The following is a 21,415-nucleotide window of genomic DNA, read 5'->3' as shown; positions in this document are numbered from 1 at the left end:
TGTCCAAAAATAAATAGATAGATAAATAATTAAAGGTAATAGCTCAACTGTGAGACAAGGTTTAATATTCTCAGATATTAAATGTTTTTTTAACTATATCAGCACTGTGTCAAAACTGACATCTGGATTCTCCATGCTGAACTTAGAGCTATGAGATTTATTCGTCAACATTGGAAAGGCCCCACATTCTCAGTGGTCTACAGGGTGGATGTTATTAGCAACCTATGAGCAAAGTACTTATCAACCCAGATTAGCTATAGAGGATTATAATTAAATGTGGCCCCACTTTCTTCAGAAGCTTATGCAGACATTTGACACATCCGTCTGTGAATATTTGCCCGTTGTGTTTTTGCTTCTGTCTTTCCAGTTCTCTTTCTTTCTTTCTTTCTTTCTTTCTTTCTTTCTTTCTTTCTTTCTTTCTTTCTTTCTTTCTTTCTTTCTTTCTTTCTTTCTTTCTTTCTTCCTTCCTTCCTTCCTTCCTTCCTTCCTTCCTTCCTTCCTTCCTTCCTTCCTTCCTTCCTTCCTTTCTTAATAACTGCACATTTCTTTTTCTTTTTATTGTATTCCATTAATAAAATCATTAAAAAAAAACCCTAGAAGCTGCCACTGATGCAAAACGAAGCACTGCAACTGCCAGGAGGACAATTCTGCCAGCTCAGAGTCACACCTATTTTAAAGGTGCTGCAATGGTTACCAGTAATCTTCTGGGCCCAATTCAAAGTACTGGCGCCCACATTTAAAGCTGTACTGTTTTGTGGAACATAGAATCACAGAATTGGAAGGGACCCAAAGATCATCTTGTCCAACCCTCTACAACAGTGTTTCTCAACCGTGGCAACTTTAAGATGGGTGGACTTCAACTCCCAGAATTCCCCAGCCAGCCATGCTGGCTGGGGAATTCTGGGAGTTGAAGTCCACCCATCTTAAAGTTGCCACGGTTGAGAAACACTGCTCTACAATGTGCCAGAAAGCAAATTCAACCATCCATGGCAGGATGTGGTCCAGCCTCGTGTTAAACCCTCCCACCTCCACAGAGCCCACAAGCTCCTTAGGGAGACTGGGCCATTATTGTACAGTAGAGATTTTACTATCCTGAAGTTCTTTATATTTAAGCAAAATCTAGTTATTTTCTCCCCTGATTTGCTTGCGCGGCTATAAGCGCGGCCCTGAAAAGACGTCGTTGGGCCAAGAGTAGAGGCGAGGCGAGGCGAGGCCACAACAGAGCACAGCCCCTTCCTCTCCAGGAGGAAACGTGGAGAAGGTGGGAAGGCTGGAAACCAACAGGAAAAGCCTGTCGCCATCCGTCAGAGCAAGGAGCAAGCCAAGTGCCCTCTTGCCGCAAGGGGAGAAGACAGAAGTAAGAAGAATGGAGAAGGTACGGGAGCATTTTCTGGGGGGCAGTGGGGGGGGAGACCTGACGGAAAATGTCCGATCCAGTTTGAGGTTTTCTGAGCCCAAAGCAGAGGTGAAGCGCTCCTTTCTTGCAGGAAATGCTGTACTTCAAGCTCTTGCTTTGTGGGGCAGAGGGGGTGGACTAGTTGATCTCTGAGGACCCTTTGCCATAGACCAGACCGGTGGCGATCAGGGGACCTTCCTGCTGAGCGGACCTGCCGCTGGTTGCACCGTCCAACGCTCCCAGCTTTGGGGGACAGGCGCCTTGCCCGATTAAGCTGCCCCCCATTTGCTTACGAGGAAGCCGCCCTGCTTGCAAGGGGTCACCGAGGGCCGCGCCTGGAGTCTCGGCCCCCTTCTCAGGAACGATGCGCCTCGGTCCTGAAGCCAGGAGGCGGAGGCCGCGCTGAAGGGACAAATTGGCCATTGTTCCCGGCGAAAACACAGGAAGGCCTCCTGCGCATTTCCCTTCCTTTGCTTAATTGGGAAAAGCGACTCGCTTCCTGCCACATTCCAAGGGGGGTCTGTGGGCCCTCCCCGCGGCAGTGCAAGGGGCAGCCCTCTGGCCGAGGCGGGGGCTGAGCGGGGGCGCCTGGGGCCCTTCAGCCTCCCTTTGGGGGCCTTTCCGAGCAAATGCGACCACTTGCAGATGTGCAAAGTTGTGAGTGAGAGGGAATGCTGGAGCAGGTGGGCGGGTAAGAGTGGTGTTTCTCAACCTTGACAACTTTAAGATGTGTGGACTCCAACTCCCAGAATTCCCCAGCCAGCCATGCTGGCTGGGGAATTCTGGGAGCTGAAGTCCAGACATCTTCAAGTTGCCAAGGTTGAGAAACGCTGGGTTAGAAAGTGGTAAAGCATTCTGGGCATCGTGTGATGGAATGGAATTATGAAGGCCAGCCTCAGGGAGATAAACGTTTTCTTAGCTCGCCAGAAGAGCGTGGGAGGAACAAGAGGATGAGACTGGCACCTCCCTGAGGAATTCACACTGTTGTGGCTGGAGGACTTTGGGAGATGGGGTTTGAGTCTGGGAAGATTCTTGCTAGAGGTTGTAGCTAATAAACATAGCTGGACTGAATTGGCATTGTCTCTTGGAGTTCCTTGGGCTAGGCCTGACATCAATCTTCCCAGACTCACACCCCATCTCCCAAAGTCCTCCAGCCACAACAGTGTGAATTCCTCAGGGAGGTGCCAGTCTCATCCTCTTGTTCCTCCCACGTTCTTCTGGGGAGCTAAGAAAATGTTTATCTCCCTGAGCCTGGCCTTCATAATTCCATTCCATCACACATCGTCAGTGTTCATACCTTCCCTAGCAAGGGGAAGGCGGCTTGCTCTTCTCCTACCCGGTCATCTGCAAAGGAGCAGGGGGCGACAAAGAAGAAACTGCCGTGCTGCCTCCTGCCAAAGGGCCCGTTAGAGCCAGGGTACCGGAGAGCATTGCCAGCAAAGGGTAGGGCTGTGCCAGTCCTGCCCAGAGGGGCACCCCAACGGCAGCTGGTCAGCCATGGGCACGCTGGCCCAGTCCGGCAGCAGGGCTCCTGCTTGGGACCCCAAACGCCTTCAGAGGAGGGTCCCAGCATCAATTTCTGGCAGCAGCTGAGAGGGCAGGGCTTCCCTCGGGCATCTGCTTGGCCCCATGCGAAGGAGGATGAGGGACGAGATCCAGCACGACGATGCTGTTTGTAACAGGTGTATTTAATTATTTCTTACCCACTTCCCACATTTGCAGGCGGCCCTTCTTCAGGGCTGGACGCAAAACGAATAGGGTAATCGATTGTTAACAGCCGCGCTCAGACTAGTCCAGACCATCACAAACTGCTTCTCGCTGTTGCCAAGAAAACTACATAAGGTTACTTGGATTTGACCCAAAGGAGATTTTGTTACCATCTATCTAATCCAGTGTTACTCAACCTTGGCAACTTTAAGAAATATTGCTAGGCCCTGCCCAAGAACAGCAGGGGAACAGTCCAGCCGAGTCCAGTTCCTTTATTGCTTGCACCACATGGAGAGAACCTTGCCGGACTACACCTGCCCTACTCTAACCTAGTGGATCTACCCCGGGAGAGTCGAGGGAGCGGCTATCCTGAACCTCTTCCGCTTCCCGCGCTCCTGCTCCGGACTGTGTTGTCTCTTGGCTCTTGTGCTCCTTCCTCCCTGAGAAGCTGCTCCGCTATTGCATTCCATCACATGTGTGGACTTCAACTCCCAGAATTCCCTAGCCAGTATGGCTGGCTGGGGAACTCTGGGAGTTGAAGTCCACGCTTCTTAAAGGTGCTAAGGTTGAGAAAATATCTATGAGAGCTGTTAAAATGCTCAAATGAGAAAATGTGATTTAAACTGAAGCCCCCACCCCACCCCCAGAGTAAGGCCTTTTTAAAAGAGTATTTCCTTTGGCAACACAAGGGAAGGATACAGCGGTCACACCTTCTCCAGTATTTGAGGGAAAGGAGGGAAATTCATTCCTTAAATGCAAACTGAGTTTAATTTGCACTTTCTGAAGCAATACACGAGCCAGAAAGCAGATAGGTGTTGCCATTCACACTTCTCTGAATTTGGCAGTACAGTTCCCCTGCTGAAAATGTGTACACAGGACTTTGAGAAAACGCACACCAAACTTGCAAATATTAGGAAAAACAGTATGACGTGGAGGAAAACTGATTGCAGAAATAGGTATGTTAGGAAGCAGGACGTTCAAAAGCATACATTTTAGAAGTCCAACACCGGGTGTGTAGATTTTCATGCAGACTCTAAGAAGAACTTGCACAAAGGATAACATCAGCGGATTTATTCCTGTCATAGTAAGTCTTGTGGTGCCTACCAAATTCATTTCATTCATTTATCTGAAAAATTTGTAAAATAAATATTTATAAAATAAAACAAAAGGCACCACGTTCAAGCAGGCCCCGTAAAGAGCTCCGTCTCACCTTCCACCCTCTGGCCCAGCGCCTGGGGGGAGAGCCAGGGAGGTCGGGCCCTCCGGATATCGGGGGGGAGGCTGAAGCCCTGTGGGATGCTCCCCTCTTTCTTATGGGCTGCAGCAGGAAGGGGAGCCCCCCGGCACGGAAGACCAGGAGGAGGAGTCCGGCGAGGAAGCCCTCCTGCACTACGAGGAGCGCATCACAGAACTGCTGGTCACGATTGCGCGTCTCCAGGGGAAAATCGAGCGCCTGCAGCAAAACAAGGCCAGGTAAATCTCTCCGGGGGCTTCTCCTCCTCCATCCCCCGGCAAACCCTTCGCTTTGAGTTCCGCTTTCTTGGCATGAATGGTCTGAAGTGCCAGAGAAGTCCTGTTTGGCCTCGGGCACCAGCCAAAGTCCAAAGCCTCTGTACAGCCCAAAACTGGAATCGGAAGTCTCTGTGAGTTTCCCATCGTCTTGCTTTGCAGGGATAGACTGCCTCTGCACAAGGAGGCTTTCTTTACCCATGTTGGCTAGCATCATTGAATGTGTTGACTACCCCTTTTTTAAACAAGAAGGTAACTGGAGCACGGCTGGATCCGTCCTTCTGGTCCAGCATTTCGATGCCGGCCGGTGACCAAGTGCGAGGCGACTAGAGGCTCCCTCAGCTCTCTGCCTCCAATGCCTGATATTCAAAATGGACACTGGCTTTGGACAGGAGGCTTTGGATTAATGCTCCAGGGGAATGATTTTCCAGAGGCTTTGAAGCCGGGAGGGTATATAACAAAACAGAAGCAGAGATTTGTGAAGAATTGAAACCAGCACAGTTTATTTCTTCTGAATCCTAATACATTTTACTGTTTCATTAATATAAAAAGTACCATGTATAGCTTAGTCCAGTGTTTCTCAATCTTGGCAACTTCAAGAGGTGTGGACTTCAACTCCCAGAATTCCCCAGCCAGCAAGCAAGCAGAATTCCCCAGCAAGCAAGCAAGCTGGCTGGGGAATTCTGGGAGTTGAAGTCCACGCCTCTTGAAGTTGCCAAGATTGAGAAACGCTAGCTTAGTGTACAAAATTGTACTGTTCTGTATTTACTGCTGAGCGTGAAAGCCATGTTTTGAGCCCCATTTCAACTTCGCAACAGCTGTTCCAACCTCACAGGAAGGTTTTGTGCCGATCTGAGCCATCTTAACATCCTCTGGGCTCCAAACAGCCCCATTTTCACCCAGCGTTTTGAACCAGGGCCGTGTCCGGCTCAGAACGCCACCCGGGAAAGTGGGACTGCTGTTTTGTGCTCAGGATGATTCGCCCACCTCGGCAGTTAAATAATTTACTGAACCCCAACGCAATATGAAGACTATTACGCAGTTTCCATTCCGGCGCAGCCCGCAGGGCCTCATGTCATGCGAGAACCCACGTCTCTTTGGAAGGATGGGAGCGTTCCTGGGAGGAGCTCCTCCAAAGAGAAAACACGGCACAGGATGGTGGCCCCCGTCCCCCAAACCCATGCTTGAACTGCTCTGGCTCCTCAGAACAAACTCTTGCCCTTTGGGGGAATGGGGACCCCCATCTTTGCCTTCTTTGCAGCAGCAGAAAACGAAGCAGCGTTAAACGTGGATGAATCTTGGGTAGGAAGCCACCAGGAGATCCCAGGGCTGAAGTGAAAAAACATCTCCAAGAAACAAGATGATGTATCCGTGGCATCCCCAGGAGCCGAGTTTGGACTGAAGAGGACCTCGCCTTTCCCACAACCGTCTCTCCCCCCGTTGTCCTTCCCCAGGCAAGGCAATGCCCGGCTGCTTCAGCCTCTCTCTTCCTTCTTCTTGCCGTAGGGAGGAGGAGAATTTTTCCGATTTGGGCTCGGAGTCCACAGCCAGCCTCCCCCGATGCCCGTCCCTCTTTGCCAGCCGGACCAGGAGCCCGCCTCCACCTCCAGCTGGTCCGGAAGAAGGTAAGAACTGGCACGCCCGGATGTGGCCGGGATCTTGCTTGGAAGAGAAGCTCGTTGGGTTGGAAACCGTGAATTAGGAGTCCAGAAAAATGCCACCGTTGCTGCTGCTTGATTCCTCTCCTGGTTTGCTCTCCTGGCTGGCCTCCTTTTGGAAAGATGCTTCTGACTTGGGCTTCAGGTCAAACTCGTTCTTGTTGGAAACCGAAGCGCCAAGCAGTTTTTGGAGTCCACAGCTCAGCTTGTTTCGGCCGTGGCTGTATCACCGATTGAGGATTGCTAGAGCATCCTCCCCCCTGGAGAGAATTTGGGGAGAGTCTCCCTTGGAGGAGGTGGTCACCTCCCTGCCTTCTCCCAGGTTGTTTCTCTATCAAAGCGTTTCCAGGAGGAGAGATTTCCGGGGCCAGCCTGGGGGCCGCCTCCGTCCTCAGACCAGCCGTGCCTCCCCCCCCTCCTGCTCCCCCCCAGCCAGGGTGGCCTTTTGGTCTGCCAGCCTGGGCCTCCCAGGCCACCCGCCTTCCACCCGGGGCCTTTGGCTCCGGTGGCTGACCCAGACGCCCACCTGGAGTTCACTGACGCGAACGGGGGAAGTCCAGCTGCCCCACGAGGATCAGGAACGTTCTTCTCACGTCCGCCTTTGTCTCCCAGGCAAGGCTGACCTGTTTCTCGATGTGCATAAGGCTGTCACGTCCCTGGAGAACGTCGTCCTTTCGTACCGGAGCTGCCTTCCCAGCACGGAAGCCGAGCTGGAGGGATATCCCCGGGTGGCTGAGGTGCGCAGGGGCTGGGAGGGATGGGGGGAGCAACTGGACCCCCATTTCCAGCCAGGGAGGGCCACAGAACGGGGTGCTGGACTTTTCTTCTCACCCACTTTTTATAAAGTATCATTTCACTCAACCGAACGCTGCTCCCTGTTCTTATGAAAGACAAGCAACGCCTTTGACGTTTGCACCTCGGCAGCCGGCGCTGCCTCTTGGGTCTCTTGAGGTCCCGCCTGGCTAGTCCTTCTGTCCCTCTGCCCGGGAGGGAGGGGGCAGAGCTGTCTCCCCTCAAAGGTGGGGGCTCGGGGGTGGTCCTGCCAGGGCTGGCCAGCTGCAAATCGCTTGACTTGTCCCAGGGCCTGGAAGCAAAGTTGATGAAACTCCAGCCGGGCAGCCTACGGCCCTTCCGCCAGGAGGCTCCGGCACCCGCCTACGAGAGGACGGTGGCCCTCTACAAAGAGAGGAACGCGGCCCTCCGAGCCGAGCTGGGAGCCAAGGAGGAGGCCCTGCGGCGGTCCGGCGCCTCCCTCTCGGCCTACCAAGAGGAGCGGAGCAAGCTCCAGAGGAAGGTACAGGGCACCAGGACGGCTGGCAGGGGACACCAAGAGCTATGAGTCGGAACTGGTTGAGCAAAGGGCCGCCCGGCACCTTTGCCAGATGCCCCGATCAGGGCCTTTGGGCCGGGGAGGGGTCAGAAAGGCCCAGGCGATGGCCGCAGCCCTCTGGCCACAGCCCCGCCACTTCTTTCGGGCATCGCCCCGGTCCCTATCTGCAGGGTCTTTCCTCCCCCTGCACGACGGCACTCGCAGGGATGAACCCAGGTGTGCTTCTTTGCTGTTGGCCCTCGTGAGCAGGAGCTGCCCAGTCCCAGCCTGTGGGCACTATTGTGATGACCGATGAACCCCAAAAGTTTATCCATGTCGATAGGCTTCTTTGGCACTCCAGTCCAAAGCAACCCTGAGCGTGCAGGTGCCCTGTACAGCGCTGAGATCACCCCCCAGTACAGAGAGCGCCTCGGGACCAACTTTCTCCCGCTGTTGCTGCCCCCCACGCCAGATCTGGCAGGGAGAAAATCCAACCCCTCGGAGCCCAAAGTGTTGCTGAAAGCTCCGGATCACATTTCCAACCCCAGAGACCTGGGGAAGCGCAATCTGCAGGGGCACCAGCTGAGAAGCCCCCTCCGTGGACCCTGCAGGTGGCCCTCCCGAGGGAAGGGTCTTCCTTGTCTGGTCCTTAGTCAGAAATTGGGGGGGCAGCAGCCCCCCAAACAGCTGAGTCCCAGGTACCAGTAAGTTAGTTCCTGACTGTGCCGTTTTTTGCCTTTCGGAGGCCTGCTGGAAATTGCTTGGGGGGGGCTCAAAGGGCCGTGGGTTTTAATGACATTCTTGCTCCCCTGTCTTGGTCAGGTGCAGCAGCTGCAGAGCAGCCTGTCCAGGGTGGAGATCCGCTCGGACGGAGCCCCCCGCCCGCTCGGGGAACGAGAGCCACGGGGAGCCCAGGTGCCGGCACTGGAGCCACTCCCAGGCATGGGGGGGGGGTTCAGCACCCGCTTCAAAAGAGAAGTGGTTTCTTCTCTAAGATCTGAGCCTTTCCCAACTTTTTGGTCTGTTTGCAGTGATTCTGGTTGTTTCTTTTTCACTGAGCAAGCGATCATCAGATCTGGGTTATCGGTGGCGGGGGGGGGAAGAGTTCAATAAAATGAAGCTAATCCTCCGACCCTTGGGGGGCACTGTCCTCTTGACGTGCCCTTGCTTTGCAGGATCCCTCGGGGGCTGCTCAGAATGGCCTTCGTGCCCCCCAGGGGGCCACCAGCATCCAGCCTGCCTGCACCCTTTCAGCCTCTGCACCCACAGAGACCCACAGCACCCTGGAGCAGCTCCACAGGTGGGTGTGCGCCAGACGCCCTCCTTGGGGGGGGTCATGTGCAGCCTGCTCTTGGGGGGCGACAAAGCTTCGGGGGGCAGTTGAAGTGGAGGGATTGCTCAGCATGCAGGGGACCCTGGGTTCCACCCCCCCATCTCTGAAAGAGTCTCAGCAATGGGATGTGTGCATGAAGACCCAAGGCTTCCCAGGGAGGGGTATCTAATGGTGCCCCCGGCCCCCCTTGGCCTGCCAGGTGCTTTGGAGCAGATCTGGCAAACAACGTAAGGAGCAGGGGGCCCTGCGGAGGTCTTGGAGAGGCCCCAAGCCTCTGGTTCGGCCCCAGCCCCTCCTTCCGAGCCAGTTCTCTGGAGGAGGCTGCCTGGGGGGTGGGGGGCATCCTCGTCCCCCCTGGGAATCTGCTGGGCCTTCTCTGGGGGTCTCCTTTGCCCGAAAGCCCAGCAGGCGCCCAGCCCTCCTGATCCAGCCAGCTGCTCACGGCCTCTCCCAGGAAGCCCCCCCTCCCCCCCTCCCTGGTGGCTCTGAACACCCAAAGGCTCCCCTCCCTCGTCGCCCTCCCAGGTTCAGGCTGCTTTTGCTGCTGTTGTCACGCCTCTCTGGAGAAGAGCCGCCTGCTCCTCTCACAGGCCCCTTCCCCAATTCTGGCAGGTGCGTCTCTGTGGCCCCCAGTCCTCCGTCCACCCACCTGCTGTGGCCCCTTCCTCTCCTTCCGAGTTTGCTGTGGGAGGAGGAGGAGGAGGAGGAGGAGGAGGAGGAGGAGGGCTGCTTAATCCAGGGCTGCTGCACCTTTGGCTCCACCTCCTTGTTCATGTCTTCTCCCATCACATTCTACATCAGGGCTTTTCAACCGTGGCTGCTTGGAGATGTGTGGACTTCAACTCCCAGAATTCCCCAGCCAGCCTGGTTGAAAAACATGTCAACAAAGGAAGGAATAATCCTCAGTTTTAAAGTATCAGACCCAAAGAATTAAAGGGGAAGGAGAAGAAAGTGTAGCAAAAGGCAATTTGCTGTACCACTGTCCTGGCTGGGGAATTCTGGGAGTCGAAGTCCACACACCTTCGAGCACCCGAGGCTGAAAAACGCCGGCATATGGCTTTACTGAACCCCGTTACGACTATTTATTAAATGGTTTCGCTCACTGCACGTCGTTTTCAGCGGCTCCCCGGTAGGATTGGTTGTAGCAAGGAATACGCGGGTTACAAACTAGAGCCGCAAAAGTGTAAACGTCGCCATTCCGTGACGAGGACTGTCTGCCCGCCCAGGTCCGTGGAGAGGCTGGGGAGGCTCAACCGGCTACTCTCAGGGGCGCTGCAGGAGTCCAAGACGGCCGCGGAGCGCATCAGCCTGCTACTCGGCCGCCAGGAGTCCGACCACACCGCCTTGGCCCTGGCTGCCCGGTGCAGGTGAGCGGCGGGTCAGACCCGCAGGCCCCCTTTGCCGCTGAGCCGCGCAAAGCAGGGTCGCCCCCTGGGAGGGAAGGGCAAAGCTTGGCACCACGGGGCTTCGTGGGGAGAGGGTGCGCTCGGACGGGAGAGAGCCGGGTGCGAATCCTGCCTCAGACAGGGGTAGGGGCAGGGTAAAGAGGAGCCGAGAGCTGCTCAGGACAGAGATGTCAGTTAGGTCAACAACCAGCAGCTGCTCAGCTCTTGCCTTCAAGGCCACCGTGCATTGCGTTACTTGGGAGCAGAACAGAATGACTGGGTGAAGCGAGCCAGCTGGCGGGGGGTGAGTGGCTCTCTACTCCCAAGTAACCTTCAAGCTGCCCCGTGAACCTGAGTTTCTCTTCCGTAGTATTTTCTGTGTTTGGTGTGCTAGCAGAGCCTACGGGGGTGGGCGGCTATAATCAATTTAAATCAATCAATCAATAAATCAATAATGGCACAGGACAGGGGTCCCCTGGAAACCAGGAAAGGTGGGAGGCCGCAGGAAGAGGGTTTAGGTGCCAGCTGCCGGAGGGGGCCCCGGCTTCAACCGAGTTGCAGAAGCAGTTTCAACTGGAGCCGCTGCTGAGGCTGAGCCGAGCAGCCCAGCCCGGCCACGTGGGGTGGCCTTGGGGCTGGAGGTCCACGGCCAAGGCCTGGCCCGGGGTGGGGGGCTGACATTCCCCAGGCAGCCTGCCCAACCTGCCTCGCAGGGCTGCTAGGCGGGGCCCCTAGCCCTGGATCCACGCCGGGCCTTGTGCTCGAACGGGGCCTTGGACGGGGCAGGGGAAGGTCAAAGCGGGAGGTGCTGTTGCACACTGGGACACCAACCAGTGCAAAGAGCCACCCCCAACACTAGCCGTGCGCGTTATGGGCACGGAGGCTCCTGCGTTCCCAGCAGCTGGGCTCAGTCTGGGTGACGGGCGGGGGGAGCGGCCAGAGGAACGTCTCCTCGGGGGCGGTGGGGCTGGGTCTCTGGGTCTCGGTGGCCCTGAGCCTGGAGCTGTGTGGCCCCTGTCCCCCCCCCTCTTGACCACCTCAGCGAGCGCTGCCTGGAGGCCTTCGAGACCCTGTGGGCGCTGACGGCGACGGAGGACGAGTCGAGCACAGAGACGGGCGGAGGGGCGCCCTGGGCAGGTGAGGCCGCCCAGCGGTGGGGGCTGCCTCTCGCTCACGCACCCAGCAGCTGGCTGGGCCCCGTCCAACTCCTTCCACCCCTGCCCAAAAGGCTGTGAAAAGAGGCAGGGAAGGGGGAGGGAGAGAGCTCTTTGGGGCAGGGTGTGGTCAAAAAAGACAAGATGGCAGCTGGCATGGAGCAATTGAAGCCATCTTGACTTTTCTGACCACAACATGCCAACATCCTTGCAGGGGACTACAGCAAAGCAGTCTGAGGCCCGGATGAAAACACCGAAACAATCACAAGCCCAAAATGACAGCTCACCCAACCTGCCTCAATCCTCTTGGTTTCTTCTACAGATGTTATTTAAACATCTGTCGCTCTCACACCCGCTCTTTGGGCACCAGGCTCCACGCATGGCTGGGAGACCTGGGGAGCTCAGGTTACGGGCTAAAATAGCAGGGCCCTAAGGTAAAAAGGGGGGGAGAGGAAAAGGATGCAATTTGGGGGAGGCCTTAAAAGAGTTCTCCTCGTGCAGCTTGGAAGACCCGCCTGGAAGGCACGGGGCAGGGTTCTCCGTGGCACCCAGATGATGCCGCGTGGTTGAGTTGAGGGCAACAGCAAGTGGAGCTGTGCTGGGGGGAGACCGCGGCAGTGGGGCGGGGGGCTTGTGGGCAGAGCCTCGCCAAAGCCTGTGCCTCCCAATAAAAAGGGTGAGTCGGAAAAAGTGCTGCGGGCTCCTCCCAGTTTTCCACCGTCATAAACCAGCACGGCTCTCCTCGAGGACCCGCTCCCAGTCTCCCGCCGGGGTCAGCGCCCTCTTGCTGGTCCTTCCCCCAATGGCCACAACTCCCTCCCCTGCCTCGAGGTCCGAGCGAGGGCCTTGGGACTGACTCTCCCTCCCGGGCATCTCCTGGCAGGGGGGCCCAACCGCTCCAGCCCTGCGCTGGACACAGCTTACCGGTTTTTGCAAGCGTGCAGCACAGCCAGCAAGAGCTCCCGGGAGCAGGATGGCATCCGAGAGAGGTACGGGTGGGACTGGAGGGTTGGGGGGTCTTCAGAAGGTGACTTTGGGGCTGGGCATCAGTTGTGGGCCACCGAGGAAGAGGGGGGAGAGAGTGGGCCGGGCTGGGGTGGACAGAGGAAGATCCAGAGAGGAAGATGCGCTTGGCGTGCAAAACGACTCTGGAGGGATCGGGTTAGTCTTAGAGGTGGACTTTCTCTGTCAAACTGTTTGGCACAGAACTGAGGTCGTCGCGTTCGCAGGACAACCAGACCCCGTCCATTCCTGGAGATTTTGGTCCGCCCTCACTCATCCAGGGTCCTCCTTTCCCAAAACCACGGTCTAGCGCTAAAAGGCACTTTGGATTTGGTCCTCAGCTTCCTCAGGGGGGCAGAAAAGTTCCATGCCTGAATTCTCGGGGGGTGGCGGGGAGCACATGGCAGCCTCTTGAGGGGTGAGCCAGGGGATCCTGCCCCTGATGGGGCCACAGACGCTTTCTCTCTCTGGAAGACGCGCGGGATGATCTCGGTTCTGGGGAGAAGCACGGGCAGGTCAGTCAACAACCTATTTAGTCATTGATGGGGGAACCTTGAGGAGGAAGCCCACCAGGACCGTGCCTCTGGTTCCCGACACCCACTTTCCTTTCAGTTCCCTGGAGCTGCTTGGTTTGGAGGAGGAAGCCAAGGCGAGGCTGCGGGAATGCATCAGGCGCCTGCGGGCCGAGCAGGGGTCTCTGAAGCTGCCCGCCCCCCAGCCTCCTCCTGGGTTGGACTCTGTGGCTGCCAGGCTCAATGCGGGGATTGGGGCCAAGGTGGCCGAGGGCCGGAGGGCCATGCAGGAGGCGCTTCCCGGCCCGGACCCCCAGCCCAAGGTGGAGAAGGCCCAGCTGCTGCGAGAGCTGCACGCCGCCCGGGTGAGCACGCGGAAAACAGGGAGGGAGCTCCCGTCATCCTTGAACGGCACTGAGGCCGACTGGGTGGGGAGGAGAAGGAGAGGTGGGCAGCGGCACAGGGCTTCCGGAGCCCTGCCCTTCCCGGGAAACCTGCAGCAAAACGTTACAGCCGAGCATCTCCCGCATGCCAGCCAGAGACCGGGAACTTATCCCGTCCTTCTCCATTCCATGAGGATTTCACTTCTCCGCCTTGCCCTCCTTAGTCTGCCTTGAGCTGTTTCCTTAGTTCTTTTTTTCCCTTCCCTGTAGGGCAGTGTTTCTTGACCACGGCCGCTTGAAGATGGGTGGACTTCAACTCCCAGAATTCCCCAGACTTCAAGTGGCTGAGGTTGAGAAACACCACTGTAGGGTTTTCCTCCTAACTTTTATTTCATGCTTCTGCAAAACCTGGGCTGCCGTACAGCTCACCAGTTGCTTTCTCTCGCGCCCTGCCAGGACCGCTGCGTTCGGAGAACAGGGTTTCTGCAGATACAGAATATAAAACCAAGCCGAACTCCTCTCCAGGTTCCTTTTCCTCCCTCTGCAAAATCCAGGCCACTCTTTTTCTCTGTGGCTCCCAACTTCTGCACTCCGAGGGAGATATAACTTAGCAGCCCCCACCAGCCCAGCTGCTTGGGCCACATTCACGTTAATTTTATGTATACTTATTTATATTCCAAATTTGTCACCGCCCATCTCCCTGCAGAGCGACTTTGCAAGCCTCCTGTAGGGCTTGAGACGCGCATCTGAATCAGACCTAGGCAAGTTTCTGGGCCTGAGGTCCTGCATTACAAGCGATCAGGATACGACAAACGTCTGTGCAACTGTGCAACTGTGCAACAATTCAGGGTGCTGAATCGAATCAAGACCCTCCCAGTTTGGACCAATTCAGATACTTTCTGGGCACGCAAATGGGTTTAATGGCCCCAGTTAAATTGGGTTTGACTCAGAGACTCAGTCCAAATCGACTGAGACATCCGAATTGACATAAAATATAACGAACCATTTGAATGTTCGAATTGGTCCCAGTTTGCACACTCCGAGTTCCCGTCTTCTCTCGTTTGCCTCACCCATAGCAGGCGACTGGTTGGTCTTCGGAAGGAGTCTTCCTCTGAACCGAAGGGGTTTGGCTGTTGTGGCTTGTGAGCGTCGATCGCATCCTCTGGGGGGCCCCCAGAGCGCCTCTTCCACCCTCTCTCCTGCTCCCCACGAGCGTCCAGGGCAGGGAGGCTCTGTGCCCCCTTTCTTTCCCTCCACCGTTTCCCTCCTTTTGCCCCAACCCAGGAGGCCTTGGCGGACTTGGGCACCCAGCTGCATCTCACGGTGAAGGAGAAGCAGGGGCTGGAGCTGGGGACGCACACGCTCCAGGCGCAAGAGGCTGCGTGCCTGCTGGTGATCCAGACCTTGCAGCAGGAGCAGCAGGACCTCCGGGGACAGCCAGCTCCCTCCTCTGGAAGCAGCAGCAGTGGCAGCAGCTCTGGGGTAAAAGGCTCACTCGGTCCCCTTTGTCCCCATCCCGGGCCCCGGGTGGGCCCCCTCCGGGGATGCTGGAAGGCTCGTCTTCCCAGCCCAGGAGCCCCTCGGCCCAACTCCCGGAACTTCAGGAAGCTTGAAGGATTGCTGTGGACCTGCTCCCCATCTCACCTTTGGGACACCCAGCTTTGTTTCCACTGGTCCGCTGGGAAACCACCCTGCCCCACTTCTAGGGTTTCCAACCTTGCACGGAATGATGCTCGTGCGCGACTGGCCAACGTTCCCCTCCTCAAGGCACGCTGGCGTCTTTTTTGCTTTCTGCGTTTCATAGTCCTTGCAGAAAAGGCAAATCTTGCTGGGCTCACGCTAGGGCTGATTTGGTGCAGAAGCTTGCCCAATGTCCACACGTGCTTGTGCGCCTCGCTTCCTTTCCTGTGCTCGCCAGCCTTCCTTTGGCACAGGCACAAGAGCTACAAGTTTGCTTTCCCCACGGGCCCCGGTCCACGTGGACAAAACGCTACCAAGAAAGCCACCTCGAGTTTCTTACGGGGAAGCTTCTGTGGCGGAGATTGCTCCGTCGACGTGAAATGGATGGGGGAAAGTGCCAGAAAGGAGGCAGGAGCAGAAAGCGGGGGCAGCTGGACGTCCCCCTGCTCCAGAAGTAATGTTTGGAAAGCCTCCATGAAACCGGAACGGGAGGAAGAGGCAGCGAACGCCAGGGAGGGGAGTTCGGACGGGTTGGGCCCCTCGTACGGAAAGGCAGCTGGTTCCTGGGCACGCTTCGCCCTTGAGCAGGAAAGCGTTTGCCCTGCTAGGCGTTCTTCATCCACATGCTGTCTCCTCCGCGGTGCCTAGGAGCGTGCTCCCGTTGGTGCGTCTAGGAGGTCCCCTCCTGCTGCGTCTGAGAACGCGGATGGAAGCCTGGGCAAGACGGAGCCAAAAGCATCGATGCTCGCATTACTGGACACTTCGGCGCGGTAAGTGGAACCAGAGGCCTTGACCCAGTTGCCGGGAGCTGGATCTGCCCCACCTCTGATTTGCAGAGAGGCAAATTTCCAGGAGACGCTGGCTTGGGACGGGCATCGAGGGCTCGGGGGACCCAGAAATATTGAAGGGGAAAAATCCCCTGGGGTAAAAATGTTGTTCAGTTATGAGGGAAGGGAATGCCAAGCTCTTGGGGTCAGATCCTTGCTCAGAAGACCCCCAAGAGAAGCGCAGGCTGGCCCTCCCCCACGTTGCATGCCCCAGATTGGGCTGGGAAAGACACTCTCCCCACCCTGCCCGCTGAAGACCAGGAGAGCAATGCCAGGCCAGGAGCACCCATGAGCCTCTCTCAGGGCCACTCCTGCTAGCTAGGCCTCCAGGGCCCCATCCACGTCTCTTGCAGCGCAGATCAAATTGCTTGTTTCTTTTACTGTGAAAAGACTCAGGGACCCGAAGTCCAATGTGCAACGCCCAGCCGTGGGATGCAAGACTTTCAGGCCTGGAATTCAGAATGGAAAAATAAAATTGGCAGCACTCTTGCACCCTGTTGAATATAAAGTCCACGTGCAGGAATGAAACCAAATCACATCCAGTCATACAAATGCCAGTTTCTTTCTAAGTTTCTAGCAGGATAGAAAATATCATGCATAATATTGTTGCCTGTGATTTACATAATAATCTCTAGGTGGTTCTAGAAATCTTACAATCGATATTAAAATGAACCCTCTCCATTTCTGTTTATCTCAGTTTCTGGTGATAAAAATCTTAAATCTTCATTCCACAGCCAGCGCAGAGTAAAAGTTTGTGTGTCTCATTCTGCCTGTTTTTGGAAACAGAGGTTTGCTTGCAGTTGTCTCTAATGAACCCATTTTTGCAAGCAGTTTCCCCCATAGGAATGCACCTCCATACAATCCTTTCTCCAATGTGCATCTTTAAAAAAAAGAATGGGAGAATTGCATTGTGACATTCTGAGATTCCCGTTTGCAGAGATAACAAAGCTTCAGCTCAGGGACTGTTTCTGACTGAGAGAAATCCGTACCGATGTTGATTCCCTGCGTCTCTAGTTCTGAGTGAGCAAAATAGTTGAAAAGCGAGGAGGGGGTGATGGCTGCAGTCTCACCCCCCACGCCCCAGACTAAGTAACGCTCATAGGAACCTCGGCAACTTGGGCAGAAGTGGAACTGCGCTCCCTCCAACCCCCAGCATCAAGTGCCATTCACGAGGAGAGCAGCATTGCCACCCTTTAAAAACTAAATCTCCCTGTAAAAATGCTGGACAGATGGCCCGCAGGGGGTGAGCCTTTACTCTCTGCCCCCCATCTAGCCCCCCACCCTTTTTTCGGATGGGTGGCAAAGAATGCATCCTTACAAGAGCAAATCTCCCTCTTGTGGCCCCCATTGTGCCCTCCTGGCATGCTGGAGCCAACCGAAGCAAGGGGGCTGCCGGGCACAGAGCAGGGGGGCGTCTCCATTGTCCCTTCTCCCTGCACTGGGAGCCGGTGGGTGGGCTTCCTCAGCACTCGTCCTCATGTCCTCCTCCGGCTCGGCTCGTTGCAGGATCCGGAGGCTGCAGGATCGGCTCGAGGCCCTCCTCGCTGACCTGGAGGAGCGAAGCCGAGACTGCAAGGCCCGTGAGGCACAAGAAATGGAGCTCCTGTGGGACTTTTTCCAAGCACACAGGTAAATTAGGGGAGAGGCTCCCCCTTTCCCTGACAGCTCTTCACCCTGTGGCCCTGCAGGACCCCAAGAGCTCACTCTTGGTCTTACATCCTGTAAATGTTCTAGGCAAATTGATGAGGGGGGTGGGATTAAGACTGAACCACCAGGTACAGCAGCAGTCTACCAGATGCAGGGGCAGCATGGAACGGCCTGCAGCCTCTTGCCCCACCCAAGGCATGTTGGACTAAAACTCCGATCACCCTCATCCAGCAGATCGGGGGGACGCCGGGTCTGGGGAAGGCTCAGAGGAGTGTCGCGCTTGCTTTGGGCCCCACCGTCTCTTCCCTGGGCCACGCGGTTCCCCCGGCTGCTCCGGGGTCCCCAGGCCCCCTCTCAGCCCACTCCTTTGCCCCTCTCTCCTTGCAGCGCCCTGCTCCTCGCCTACCAGAAGGCCCGCAGGAAGCAGGAGAGCCAGGTGGGGAAGCTGGAGGCCCAGATGGGGCTGATGAGCGGGCACCAGGCCAAACAGCGCCAGGCCCTGATGCGAACCCTCCGGCAGTTGCAGGACCGAGTGCCCGTTGGGGCACCAACCGGCCTCCCCCAAGCCCCAGTGCTGGACATGAGAATGCTGGACCCACCAGGGAGTTTGGAAGCCACGTCCTTCTTTACGGAGGAGAAAGTGAGGCTTTCTGGGCACACGCAAACACGCCTGCAGGCCAGCCAGGAGGCGTCCCCGATGGTCATTTCCCACTGAAGACCCCGGCGTGTTCCCTCCCATCTTTTCAAATGGGGACCCTCACGTGACCATCCCGCCCTGATTCTCATCTGCTCCCTTCTGGACCCTTCTGGCCTTCAGACTTCAAGAAAAGGATGGAGCATCACTCTTAGTGGCTCCTGGATCACGCAACACTCTTTGCGCCGCCTCGCTCGGTGAGAAACAGCTTCCAGGTGTGTAAAGAGCCCTCGGCCTGTCACGGTTTTTCTCAAAAGCTCTCGGGAACAGAGCGGCTTTCTAACCACGGCAGCTGTCAGTTGAGACGGTCCTGGTCCTCTGTCTCCCGATCAGCCCTCATCTGCAGAAGAGCAGAGAAGGAAACAGAGGAAGGGGAGGCTAGAACCGAATGAAGGGAACGAAGCTCTTGTGGAGCAGAGCTGATGGGAAGAAGAGAGAGAAAAGTGGAGGGGGGAGTTTCGTTTAACGACCACAACTGGTACCGAGGCAGAAACGGCTCAGTCCAGTAAACAGGAGCCCAGGCGCCAGCAGAGGGCAGAATGCCAGGGCGCCCACAAGGGCTTCCTCAGCTTGGCTGCTCCTGCCACTCCGATGCCCCAGGCTGCCACTTCTGGTGGCTCCTCGCCAGGAAACCCAGCCACTCCGAGGCATCTGCTGCGGCTGCAGGGCTGGGCCCGTCACGTTCTCCGCGACGAACACAGAAACGCCAGCCAGGCTTTCTCCCCACTGCCCTTGGCTTGAGCAAACAGGAACCATATGCATGTGATAAATAAGACGTACGATAGTAAAATAAAATAAAACAGGGAGAATTAGCGGGGGATCTGGGTGATGAGACTTGCTGAGTAGGAAGAATGGAAAGAAAGGAACGAAGCCAAAGAAAGGAGCAAAACGCCTGCAAGAGCGAGTCCTGACTGAAAAAGAAGCAGCTTAATTTCCCAACAGCATGAAGGGAAACTGGAGAAGGAAAGAAATTGTGGAAGAATTACGCCCCAGGTGAGCGGAGCTGCAGGAATGGGAAGTATGAAAAAGCAGGCTGGGCAGGAGGGCGGCACTGAGCAGTTGCGGGCGAGGCAAGACGCAGGCTGGAGAACAACTGCCGCAAAGGACGCGGACGAGGGAAGGACGGCATGTAATGGACAGACGCAGACCAAAGGATGCGGTCAAGGGAGCAAGGAAGCCCAGGAGATGCAGAGCGATACTGATGGCAATATATACACATATATAAAACATATGATTTAGAAATGGGTTGAGCAGAGTGGCTGGAATTAAAAACAAAAGCCACGCGATCCTTTGGGGTGGCTGCCCACCCCCTCCCTGACCTGCTGACTGGTCCTGGCAAGAGCGCCAGAGGCAACCACAGAAAACACCCCCGGAGGAGCCGGACAGCTGAGGGGGCTGAAGGCCCCCGGGCTGTAAGACAGGCGAGCAAGCGGCGTTTGGAGGGCTCACCTCCATCCAGCCCCATGACATCGCAGAGGCCTCGGGGCAGCCCCGAGGGCCAAATTAGAGGTAGTCATCAGCCTTCAGTGGCCATCCGGCGCACTCCGCTTCAAGCGAGAGGGCACTCCTGGGGAGCCCAGGTTCGCCCTACGCTTTAGGCACCTGCCAAGCGGGTTGTGCGTTTGCTGGGCCTGGCACAGAGCCGCTATTGTGCCCAAACCTAAACAAGCATCTTTGGGCTGGATGCGGAACCAAAGGGCTCTGTTGCGCTCTGGATGCCAGTCAGGTGTGGCTGTTCCGGGCAGAAGCGTGGAGGGCGGAAAGAGCAGGGAAGAACGAAGGCCGTGAGCGGTCGAGGGCAACGTGCGCTAGCCTCGCCCTACCCTGACCCGATAAAACCACTCTGGGAGCCCGGTCAGTTTTGTTCTGGGCAGCGAAACCTTAGGCATGATCACAGATCATTTTCAGTGGTTCAAACAGGGGTGTCTGTGGGGTAAGGTCAAAAAAGTCAAGATGGTCACCACAAGGCCCATCAAGACTGGCAGAGCTTTGTTTGCACGGTCACAGCCACCATCTTGACTTTTTTGGCCCTAACCCGCGGACACCCCGATTCAGTGAAGCCTCTAGAACGCAGTATGTTCATTCTGAGCTTGCAAGAAGACAAAATACTGTACATTCTCAGTTTTGTGCAGTCTCCAACTAGGTGGTGAGTGACACCAACTTTTGTGCGTGTTGTCGCTGGGTGTGGTGGGGGATTTTGTCTTAGTTTCTATCTCACCTTTGGACAATCAAAGCTTTGCTAACCAGGCCCATCTAGCACATCCAGGTTCTTAGTAAGACTTTTGTGCATTGAGTTTCACAATTTGAGTTCCCCTCCTGGGCTCCATGAAAACAGTGAAAACATCAATATGACTCTTGTCCGATCCATTTCTTTTACGCAAAGAAGATTGCAGGGCACGGCATTTATTTCACCTGATCCTTTGCTGTACAACTGATTGGCATGTTTTTCCCCCAACTTTATTGAAGACACCGTTACAAAGTAAAGTATACATCAAGTGAATTCAAAGTATTTTTAAATATTTTTGTTTCTACCAACCGTATCAGGGAGCTGATGTTGTAATTCTGGAGTGGCGGACGGCTTTGGGGTGTCTTCGGTGGCCTCCAGCCATTAATGGCACTGTGGGGATAGCCTTGCAAGGTTTGGCCTGAAATATGGATTTAATCTTTCTACAAGGGATGTGTAAGAATCAGCCACACTGTGCGGGTGTCCCTTGTTTTATTTATTTTATTTAGAACATTTATACGGTCATCCAACTCAAACAATGGGACTCTAGGCAGCGTGCAATATCATTAAAGAAAAATACAAACGAAAACTAGGACGTACCCCTAAAGTCAACTAAAATAATGACAGTAAATAACAGTCAGGACTAAAATATATTTCACCAGCTGGGAACGCTGCGCCCCCACACCCAAAGGCCCCGGGAAACAGCCGATCTTGACTGCCTTTCCAACGGCCTGCGGGGTCGGGGCCGGCTGCAGACGGGGGGAGGCCGTTCCGAAGGGCCCCGGGAGGTGGCCTTGTTCCAGGGAAGGGAGCCGGAGAGGGCCTCCCCGGGAGCGTTTGAAGTAATCCACGGGGACGATCCACTCGAGGCTTGCTGTGAAGATGAAGGGGCAGGAAGCCGAGGAGGCCACAGCGTACTTTGGGGAGCTGAGTTCTGGCAGAAGCACGGCTTTTACGCGTGGCTTTCCACGTTTCCAGTTTGCTCATCGTTGTCC

The 21,415-nt window shown here is 55.9% G+C and overlaps 1 protein-coding gene across 2 annotated transcripts; it reads left to right on the top strand.

Annotated features, from left to right (window-relative positions):
- The first annotated feature begins 1,093 nt into the window (after positions 1-1,093).
- Positions 1,094-20,712, top strand: USHBP1 (USH1 protein network component harmonin binding protein 1). Of its 2 annotated transcripts, none has more exons than XM_088147350.1 (15): positions 1,094-1,375; positions 4,428-4,576; positions 6,119-6,237; positions 6,883-7,007; positions 7,352-7,564; positions 8,402-8,494; positions 8,755-8,879; positions 10,139-10,279; positions 11,340-11,434; positions 12,335-12,440; positions 13,066-13,330; positions 14,633-14,830; positions 15,677-15,798; positions 17,362-17,484; positions 17,890-20,712. In XM_088147350.1, the coding sequence occupies exons 1-15, from the start codon at positions 1,367-1,369 to the stop codon at positions 18,215-18,217; spliced, it is 2,211 nt and encodes a 736-aa protein (XP_088003476.1). In that variant the 5' UTR covers positions 1,094-1,366; the 3' UTR covers positions 18,218-20,712. The 2 variants fall into 2 exon arrangements, with proteins under 2 accessions (XP_088003476.1, XP_088003477.1); XM_088147351.1 differs by having other exon boundaries at positions 1,095-1,375; positions 4,431-4,576.
- The last annotated feature ends 703 nt before the right edge of the window (positions 20,713-21,415 follow it).

The sequence above is a fragment of the Python bivittatus genome, unplaced genomic scaffold, assembly GCF_059951505.1.
Source record: "Python bivittatus isolate LINGU-HERP-01145 unplaced genomic scaffold, Pbiv_v1 ctg000500_np1212, whole genome shotgun sequence".
NCBI lineage: Eukaryota > Metazoa > Chordata > Lepidosauria > Squamata > Pythonidae > Python > Python bivittatus.
This window is presented reverse-complemented; position numbering and strand designations above follow the sequence as displayed.

Coding starts and splice junctions, on each gene's coding strand:
- USHBP1 (XM_088147350.1), top strand. Junction 12,441..13,065: donor CAGGATGGCATCCGAGAGAG/GTACGGGTGGGA, acceptor CTTTCCTTTCAG/TTCCCTGGAGCTGCTTGGTT. Junction 17,485..17,889: donor GACTTTTTCCAAGCACACAG/GTAAATTAGGGG, acceptor CTCTCCTTGCAG/CGCCCTGCTCCTCGCCTACC.